Below are 9,854 nucleotides of genomic sequence, written 5' to 3'. Positions count from 1 at the left end.
CAACACCTCCCCCCCCCCCCCCCCCCCCCCACCCCCTTTTTACCATTGAAATTTGTGAGTTGTGAACTTTTCTCTTTTGCTCCTTTACGAGCCCTGGAAATGATCAATATTGATGACCACATTGACTTAGTTTAGTTTCACACATCTGGGAGTTAAAGATTTGCTAATCCTTAAAATCTGTAACCTCCTTTCTTGACTGGCATTTTAGATCTTTCTCACCATTTTCTTTTTTTTATGATTAAAAGAGAATGATTGTTTTTATCTTTCTTATCTAAGTTGTTTAATGCGTTGCATCATTTTAATTCAGCTTTTGTAGATTCTGAAACTAATTTTTTTCTTATTTATTTCAATTAGGCCATAGATATTGCTGCTGTGACAACATTCTTGTTGCAGGCACTTCCTCCTATAAAATCATCAAGTCCAGAAATTAGACCAAGTATGCACTCTCCATAAAAGATCAATTTATTTCTTTCCTTGATATGTGCCTGTTGTGGGTTTCCTCTAGCTTGGAAACTTCTGACTTGGATCATAACCTTATATTCATTCATTGACCTAGTGGAAGCTGTATTAATGTCTTTAGAGCTGCTTGATGTGAGTGTATATATGTAATTGTTAAACTTCAGGCTCCACTCTGGATGAGGATGATATGGCTTTGCCTGATGAAATGGAAATAGTTTTAAACGAGGATTTGGAACACAAGATAGTCCATGCTATGCATTCACGCTTTCTCTTGCAATTGGTATGTCACATGCACTCTTCATCAGGTTTACATTAAATTGGGCTATCTATAATAGTTAAAGCAATCTCTACCTTTTATAATTAAAGAAACTAAGCAACAACTGACTTTGTTTTCAAGCAGACTAGTGTTTTATTTGGGGAGATTACAATGGTCAGTGGTTCAAACCATGAACGGGATGATAAAGAGGTTGCAGCTATTGGTGCTGCTTGTGCTTTTTTGCATGTTGCTTTCAACACTTTGCCAATTGAGCGAATGATGACTGTACTAGCTTTTAGAACTGAACTTGTTCAAGTGCTTTGGAATTTTATGAAGCAGTGTCATGAGAATAAAAAGTGGCCATCCTTGCCTGATCAGCTATCATATCTACCAGGAAATGCACCTGGCTGGCTATTACCTTTGGCTGTTTTTTGTCCTGTATATAAGTCAGCTTCTCTCCCCTTGGTGGTTTCATTTCCTTTTTGTATTGACATCTCTTGTTCTTTTCTCTGTCATTGTTTATTCTCATCTTGGTTTTATGCATCCCCTTTTGATGCTAGATTAACATGTGGCTGCATCTGATGATGTTAGTTATTTGCTGTCCTTCCTCTCGCTTCTTGAAGAAGCAAATATTTTGATTCTAATTAATTTCATGGTTTACCAGGTACATGCTTATGTTAGTTGACAATGAGGAGTTCTATGAACAGGAGAAGCCTTTATCACTGAAGGATGTCCAGTGCCTAATTGTTATTTTGAGACAGGTAGCTTATTATTGATGAATTTTCTATCAACAAGCTGTAAAATAAAGACTTGAACTGGAGGCTGTCAGTGCTTGGCCAACTTGTTCTTATGTGTGTTGCTGCTTTCTAATGTTAAATGTGCTATACCTTCAACCTCTGTTTTTGCATTTTCTTTTTTGTGCAGGCCCTATGGCAGCTCCTATGGGTGAATCCTAAAGTGCACAATAATTCAGTTAAACTCATTAAGAACACCTCTGCTTATAGTGGGAACCCGATTGAATCTATTAAACAGAGAGTTAGTCTTGCAGCCTCTGAGCTCCTCTCTCAGGTAATTCTAAATTTGTTGAATTTGTTATCCTAATTTCACAAGTCTCACTTGTAGGTCATTCTATTGCAATCAGTGGTTTTTATACACTTATCTAGTCATTTTAGATTCTGTAAATTTTTTTGGCTTAGTCAGATGGAATTTCTGCTTATATTTTGCCTAGACTGTTCTAGCAAAATGTAGGAGATTTTGTTCATTTTATTTTATTTTATTTAATTTTTTAACAGAATATTATTGTAGTTGCAAGATTGGAACAACAGACGACAATTTGCACCACCCAATGATTTCCATGCTGATGGTGTTGATGACTCATTTATTTCTCAGGTAATATTTTATCTCAAATGTAATCTTCAGATCTGAGGAACCTAACTGTTATGATGCTGAATTGGCTCATATTCCCCTTTTAAGGCTGTAATAGATGGAACCAAAGCAAATGACATTATGAAACAGGCTCCTTTCTTGGTACCTTTTACAAGCAGAGTTAAAATATTCAATGTAAGTCTTTAACAAAGTGGCCCTTGGATTTAGATGAATATGTGAAGCTCTGAGGAATAAATGTCTATGTAGATATTTATATAAATCTGTCTTCCAGTCACAATTATTGGCAGTTAGGCAAAGACAAGGGTCCCATGGTGTTTTTACAAGAAACAGATACAGGATACGGCGAGATCATATTTTGGAAGATGCTTATAATCAGATGAGTGCATTGTCCGAGGAGGATCTTCGAGGATTGGTAATGTATTTGTTTTGCAAATTTAATATTTTATCTTCAATCAGAAAATGACATGCTAGAGTAATCATGTTTGGTTGCTCACCCACAGATTCGTGTATCATTTATCAATGAGTTTGGAGTTGAGGAAGCTGGCATTGATGGTGGTGGCATTTTTAAAGATTTCATGGAAAACATTACTCGAGCTGCCTTCGATGTGCAGTATGGGTTGTTTAAGGTCATAAATTTAAGTTCTGTGACATTCATGCATTCTCATTCTTCGAGTTGAATGCAAAACTAGTCCATGTGAACTTGGTTGAGTTGAATCAAACCATAACTGATTAGACTCAGAGATTTGCCCATGTAAAAAGCTGTGTTATGACTTGAAATATATATAAATTTTATATCAGGTGTCTTGCATTATATTGGGATATATTACAACATTTTGATTCTTTTGATGGCTGGTGTTTCTATGCATGCATGTCTTGTGTATTACATATCAGCAGCAGAACTTTTTCTTACTCTTCCTTTTGTCACTTTGATTTATGCTTTTGTACCCTCTACCTTCTGTTTTGTGACTCTCTGCTTGGCATTGTTCACTCAGGAAACATCTGATCACCTACTCTACCCCAATCCTGGATCAGGAATGCTACATGAACAACATCTTCAATTTTTTCATTTTCTTGGAACTCTTCTTGCAAAGGTTTGATTTGCTCTCTTGTCTAACCCCTTCATCAGATAATGTTTAGTGGTGTTGGTTGCATGATTTCTTAGAGTCCTGGATCAGGAATGATACATGAACAACATCTTCAATTTTTTCATTTTCTTGGAACTCTTCTTGCAAAGGTTTGATTTGCTCTCTTGTCTAACCCCTTCATCAGATAATGTTTAGTGGTGTTGGTTGCATGATTTCTTAGAGTCCTGGATCAGGAATGCTACATGAACAACATCTTCAATTTTTTCATTTTCTTGGAACTCTTCTTGCAAAGGTTTGATTTGCTCTCTTGTCTAACCCCATCATCAGATAATGTTTAGTGGTGTTGGTTGCTTGATTTCTTAGAGCTTCAATGTCAATTGCATTGTCTTCTAATGCAATGAAAATCATATTGAGCAGCACATGTAAGTTTTTTATTACTAGCATCTGCAGATTTGCATGTTGTAGCAACATGGGCATGCACTTGTTCATGACCAATCTTTGATTGCCCATTTTAGGTTATGGAATTTGATATATCATGAATAAGAAAAATACCAAGATTTTTAATGTAGTATACACATTTTTTGTGCCCTCATGTGTTTTTTTTAATTGATTTTATATCACTATATCTTATCACTTGCCACGATATTGTGGTTCTGATTTTGTTTTATTTGCTTTTTTTTGGCCAAATGTCATGGTCGTATTTGACATCATAAAATGGTGTAAGATACATTTATGTGAAAAGAAGATCCTATTACTATAAGGGAAAGAATAACCTAAATATTTTCTGATAGTTAGCACCAAAGAACTGTAACAGAGTCTTTTGAGTTACTGGTGGGACTTTTGTAGACTTACATGTTGTGAAAAAATTAAATATTCTTCAGTTATTAATTCATGATGCTTGTATTTCCATGTTTGCTAATTTATGTGGAATAGACATATTTTGGAGTTGGAGTTATTGTTTTTTTTTTTTTTTTTTTTTTAAGGTGGAGTTATCATGCACAGACATTGAAGTTTTATTGCATACAGCTTTTGAACCCTCTCATTTTGGTACAGAGGAGCAAAGACTTTCCTCCGAATATATGTTGATCATGCTTTAAGGCTTGCAGCCATTTATTTGGATATGCCACCGATTGCAAAAATCACTGCTCTTGTCTTAGTTTTCTTTCCTGTTCAATGTCTTTCCATTGCACACAATGAGCCTTTCAAGGGTTTAATACCGAAATTCCTATCAGTCTTTGTCCTTTGTCTCCCCTATATGAAGGACCTGATTACGTATCTTATCTGATTGATTTACCTTTAGATGATAACATTTTAATTATATATTGATTGTTTAATTGGCCTGCATGCTATCTAATACTTAGTTATACTGGTGCCTTGTTACTCTTCTCCATGCAGGCTATGTTTGAAGGTATTCTTGTTGATATACCTTTTGCAACATTCTTCCTAAGCAAATTAAAGAAGAAGTAAGAATTCCAAGGCTTTACCCCATTCTAGCTGTTTTTTCACTTTCTTATACATGACTACTATCTCAGAATTCTCTGATATGTATACATATATTTTTCTTAAAGCAGGTACCTTAGTAATAGTTAATTTTGAACTATTTGCAAGTTCATATTATTTTTAGTTTTGGAAACAGAAATTAGTTTTTACAATTTCATCTATTTGATGTTTTACAATGTACTATCTCAGGCTCAATTGCAGTATTTATGTACGATTTGTTTTTTATTGGTCAGGTACAACTATTTGAATGACTTGCCTTCATTGGATTCAGAATTATATCGCCACCTTATTTTCCTAAAGGTACTGTGATTGTCTTCCCACTAGCCACAAATGCTTCGGTAACTGCTATGTCTTCTCATCCAAACAGTAAACTTTGGTTTGCAATGATTCTTTGGCAAGTAGGAAATTTGTTTTTCATTTATAATTGTGTTTCAGGTACAAATGAATCTCCTTGAAATGAGCTGCTGGGAAAAATGGGGCCATTGAGTCAGCTAAAGCAGAAAGATAGAATTGATTCTATTATAGGGGAATCCATAATAATATTGTCTTCTAGATGCCTATGGGATACATTTTAAGGGACTGGAATGGTGTTTTATTCATTTGAATTTGCTTAACAAAATACACTGAAGAGTAGTTTCATTTTCTTGTGCTGGATAAGTCTTAATGCAATTGGTTTTTGCTATTGATAAGCCGTTATCAGCTGTTATAGCTTTTATTCCTGCTGCCAAAAAGAGCAGTTGCTGCCATTAGTTGACCGCCTGACTTTCATACTTTTGGTGTCAGAAATGGGACCATAAAGGATAATGGTTTTTGGGAAAGAAATAGCTTTTGCTTTGTTGCAGAAGGCCATTTACAAGCAGGCATGCCTATCCAGAGGTTTTAAGATTATATGGTGCTAGTTCCATTTTCTGTCGGGTTTAAGATTATATGGTGCTAGTTCCATTTTCTGAGAGGGTGAAGTATATTTTTTTCCTTATCCGTTTTAGAGGCAGGCATGTCCATGTAGAGGGTTTAAGATTATGTGATGCCAGTTCCTTTTTCTGTAGGTGCTAAAGTATATATTTCCTTTTTGATCGTCCTATAGGTGGTAGAATGGAACTTTCTATTGATATGGAAAATAAAAATGACAAATCGCCATCTGTATGGCATCCTTTCACATTCTCATTGTTTCTTTTGATTTTAGAGTTCTTACCTTTCCTTTACTTGCATTTGTAACTGCAGCGTTATCAAGGTGATATTTCTGACTTGGAGCTCTACTTTGTCATTGTAAATAATGAATATGGCGAGCTAACGGAAGAGGAGCTGCTTCCTGGAGGAAGAAACCAGCGTGTCTCTAATGACAATGTCATTCCTTTTACCCATCTTGTATCCAATTATCGTCTAAATTATCAGGTATTCCAGCATTTCATTCTTAATTCATCAAGTTTACACCATGCTGTCATCTGATCTTCTTAGTAATATCACTTTCAGATACGTCTACAAAGTTCTCATTTCATGAGGGGCTTTCAGCAGCTTATAAAGAAAGAATGGATTGATATGTTTGACGAGCATGAACTTCAGGTATTCTCATTCAAAGTTTTATGAACAAGTCATGCTAGCTTTGCATGAGATGATGCCTTGTGTTGCTAAACTCATATCCAACATCAGCTGGAAACCTTATACACTAAAGAATCATTAGCCTTATGTGTAAACTTAAAAATGGTGAATTAGCTAACACTCACCGCCCCACCTCGACTCTTGTTTGACGTAGCTGCTTTTTGTTTGAAGCTTCTGATATCAGGTTCGCTTGATGGCTTGGATATTGATGACTTGCGCATTCATAGCAATTATGGTGGTGGTTATCATAGTGTAAGTTAATGTTGTCTGTCTTAATTGTAAGGTTCTGGTTAGAAATATTTGACCATCCATAATTTTAAATTGCAGCTTCCTATTTGTAGTGACTACTGGTAATTAGAATTCATTGCATTTATTTCGTTTATTTATGAACTGAGAAGCAGCATACTAAAGTATGCAAGAGGAGAGGAGAGAGAAAAGGAGAAAACCTTAGACTTCACAGCACTCTTAAAAATAATGAGAAAAATTCAATCAAATGACTTAATTTGAAGAAACTCAATTCAGCTCACAATTTCTCCCTTACAACAAAGACTGCAGTAGACAAGGTGGAACTTATCCTACCTAACTCAATTGCTTCCCTACTCACCTGCAAACACGCCATCTTCTCCCCAAACCTAATCATCTCCTTTTGTTTCCTTTTTAATCTTTGTATTATTCTTATGTGAGACTTTAATCTAGAGCTCAACCTGCACCTTCTTTATCCCTTGTTCTGAGACCCTCGCCCCAAGGGCTCCAGCATATAATTGTTAAGAGTTAATTATGTTTATTTAGAATCAGCTTTGGTTAGTTTCAGTTCTTGCGATTATATTTTGCCTTCATGTCCAGTTTACATATGAAGGAGATATGATTTCTTTTCTGTTTTCCTAGAAAACTACCTTGGAGCTTGTTTGCATTGATTAAGATTCTGAATCTTCTTCTGAATTGCTGCTGTGGCCCTATGTAAGGTGGCACTCTGGATATTTGGAATGAATGACCATTTTACATAGATATATTTGTGTTCTGATGATTTCATGGCTACTGATGCACTTAATCTATACCTAACTGGATAATTAAGCCAACCTTTGTCTGTTTTCTTGCAATTAGAAGCTACTTGATATAGCTTCTTTTCTTTTTCTTTTTGCACAGGAGCATTATGTTATTGAGATGTTCTGGGAAGTTCTGAAAGGTTTTTCCATGGAAAATCAAATGAAAATTTTGAAGTGAGTTATTTATTCTCATTATGTTCTATTTTTTCTTTTTTCTATTTTTGTGCTACCTTATTTCTTAGCTTTCAGTCAGCGTGAGAACATACTACCAAGATGATAATTACCTGAACTTTTTTTTTTTCAGGTTTGTGACTGGTTGTTCACGGGGACCTTTGCTTGGATTTAAATATCTGGAGCCCGTATTTTGCATACAAAGGTAAGAGCTGTATTTAATGTAATTAGAAATAGCAGATTTTAAAGTTTATGTGAGGCATTTAGTTTAATTGTGACAGTTTGGGTATGATTTCTTTCACATTCCTTTAAAATAACTTGATTTCTACAATTGTTTTACTTCTTCAGGGCTGGGGGCACTGCCTCTGAGGAAGCTCTTGATCGGCTGCCGACATCAGCTACTTGCATGAATCTTCTAAAGCTTCCACCTTATAGAAGGTTTGTCCCAGATTCCTAGCATTATTGTGTTTGGTCTGTAGAATCTTTCCTGAGAGTCTCACTCTCAAACTCCCTAGGGTTCCCTTCTTAAGCAATCTCACTTTCCTAAGTGCTACAAAAGTAAAATTTAATATCACTACCAAAATATTCTCATTGTTTAAAATATATGTAAAAAAAAACCTAAATTAGCTTACATGCTAGTTCTTAAACATTCATTCCTTTAACCAACACTACTACTACCAGGAACTAAATTTTAAAAGAAAATAAACCAATAATTATTTTATAATGGATCAAATTTATTTTATGGTATTAAATTTCTAAATTTGAATATTATATTATTATGTTAGTAGAAATCCCTTTTATCAGCTGGTACGTTTTTTCTTATTAGGACAATTAATTAAATAAATAAATTAAATATTAATAATGACTAAAATGACTATATAAAGAATAAGACAGTAATTTACTTCAAACTTGTTTAGAATTATAAGGAAACAACACAAAAATGATACTTTCCTCAGAATCTTGTATTGTTAAACAAATACAAAAATTCTAATTTTCTGGGAGCCATTTGTCCGAGAATCTTTCCGGGAGGGTGATTCTTGAAGGAAAAGTGATATTTCGTGAACCAAAAGCCACTGGGTGGATATGGCTCTATGAGATCGGATAACATCGCTTGGAATTTTAGGCATGCATGGCTTTTTGTTTGTTTGGCCTTCAGTCTGTAGGATATGTTTATCAGGACATAATTTTGCAGTGCATTTAAATCTTTTTGAAAATCGCTTGAAGACTTTTGAATTGAGATTTCATCTGTCTGGATCATTCTGTTCATTTTTACTGCCTTGGAGCATATATTAAGGTTTTGTCAGGTATTCAGCCCACTGTTCACCGACTTAAATAGCCTTCTCATGTTTGTGATACAGCAAAGAGCAGCTAGCAACGAAATTGCTATATGCTATAAATGCTGATGCGGGTTTTGATTTGAGCTGATGGATTGCGTTCTTATAACACCAAGAACAACACCGAGGGAGAAGACTCGGCTTGTGAACTTGTGATGTCATCATAATCCATACGATGATGCTTCAGCAAACATGTGAATGGAATAGCCTTTAGATTGCTTCCATGGAAGATCCGCCAATTGGATTCACGTGTACATATGTGGATACATCTGCAGTATATATATTAAGTTTGGTTAAGTTTATACATGCTGGAGCTTCCACAGGTGCCCTGTCAAGGAACACGATTTTTAAGACTGCAAGTTGAAAGAATTGCAACTCACGATGTAAACGAGATGGGCTGTTTTTTTACTCTTTCTTGACTAGGTCCCAGCAAAATCTTTCGTGTCTAGGCGGATTTAAAATACTCTTTTACCTGTTTCTACCAGTTGTACTTGTGTAATTATCTGTAGATAAGGACATCAGGTATAGATGATCAGGGGCGAAGTGGTTGTGTTTAATCTCATAATTTAGAGAAGCTCTGAATTCTCGACGAGGAAAGTCCGATTTAAATAAAATAGATCTTTATATATGTTGTTTTAATTTACAGATTCTTTGTAAAAATCAATCCGCGAGGAAGGAAATGGTGTTTGATGCAAACCGCAAAAACCTCTTTATGCTGTTCTTATTGCACAAATTGGTCAAGGGTACAGTCAATTTGAAGGAGACAGTTCGATTCACCTGCCAAAATTAGTGCCCTTTTGATTCGTTCCACCAGAAAAGAAAAGGAGAGAAGACAACGAAGAAAGACAATGTGACTGCAAGTGATACTTGGAAAAGTTCAGCAAGCATTCCGAGATTAGACTTCGTTTCTGACGTGCACCATTCCCGTATGTATTTTTAATTTTGAAATCTTCCTTATACGAGAAAATTGCAGGTTCTGTAATGATTGCATTAAGCAACTGCAGGGAAACAAACTCGTATGCCA

The 9,854-nt window shown here is 35.3% G+C and overlaps 1 protein-coding gene across 2 annotated transcripts in view; it reads left to right on the top strand.

Annotated features, from left to right (window-relative positions):
- The window catches only part of LOC105122094 (E3 ubiquitin-protein ligase UPL6-like), a 15,368-nt gene extending 5,899 nt beyond the window's left edge, over nucleotides 1-9,469 (top strand). Inside the window, exons 8-26 of one of the 2 annotated variants that reach the window (XM_011021009.1) lie at nucleotides 355-436; nucleotides 624-739; nucleotides 860-1,161; nucleotides 1,380-1,476; nucleotides 1,640-1,783; nucleotides 2,021-2,104; nucleotides 2,189-2,275; nucleotides 2,373-2,513; nucleotides 2,602-2,727; nucleotides 3,094-3,192; nucleotides 4,582-4,649; nucleotides 4,920-4,986; nucleotides 5,908-6,078; nucleotides 6,157-6,246; nucleotides 6,454-6,534; nucleotides 7,426-7,499; nucleotides 7,630-7,701; nucleotides 7,845-7,934; nucleotides 8,855-9,469. In XM_011021009.1, coding sequence (XP_011019311.1) covers nucleotides 355-436; nucleotides 624-739; nucleotides 860-1,161; nucleotides 1,380-1,476; nucleotides 1,640-1,783; nucleotides 2,021-2,104; nucleotides 2,189-2,275; nucleotides 2,373-2,513; nucleotides 2,602-2,727; nucleotides 3,094-3,192; nucleotides 4,582-4,649; nucleotides 4,920-4,986; nucleotides 5,908-6,078; nucleotides 6,157-6,246; nucleotides 6,454-6,534; nucleotides 7,426-7,499; nucleotides 7,630-7,701; nucleotides 7,845-7,934; nucleotides 8,855-8,921 — 2,058 coding nt within the window. In that variant the 3' untranslated portion in view covers nucleotides 8,922-9,469. Of the gene's footprint in view, nucleotides 1-354; nucleotides 437-623; nucleotides 740-859; nucleotides 1,162-1,379; nucleotides 1,477-1,639; nucleotides 1,784-2,020; nucleotides 2,105-2,188; nucleotides 2,276-2,372; nucleotides 2,514-2,601; nucleotides 2,728-3,093; nucleotides 3,193-4,581; nucleotides 4,650-4,919; nucleotides 4,987-5,121; nucleotides 5,433-5,907; nucleotides 6,079-6,156; nucleotides 6,247-6,453; nucleotides 6,535-7,425; nucleotides 7,500-7,629; nucleotides 7,702-7,844; nucleotides 7,935-8,854 lie in introns of those variants that run through there. The other variant, XM_011021018.1, reaches the window with a different exon arrangement.
- Nucleotides 9,470-9,854: the final 385 nt, after the last annotated feature.

This window comes from Populus euphratica, unplaced genomic scaffold (assembly GCF_000495115.2).
Source record: "Populus euphratica unplaced genomic scaffold, PopEup_1.0 scaffold1.1, whole genome shotgun sequence".
Taxonomy (NCBI): Eukaryota; Viridiplantae; Streptophyta; class Magnoliopsida; order Malpighiales; family Salicaceae; genus Populus; species Populus euphratica.
This window is presented reverse-complemented; position numbering and strand designations above follow the sequence as displayed.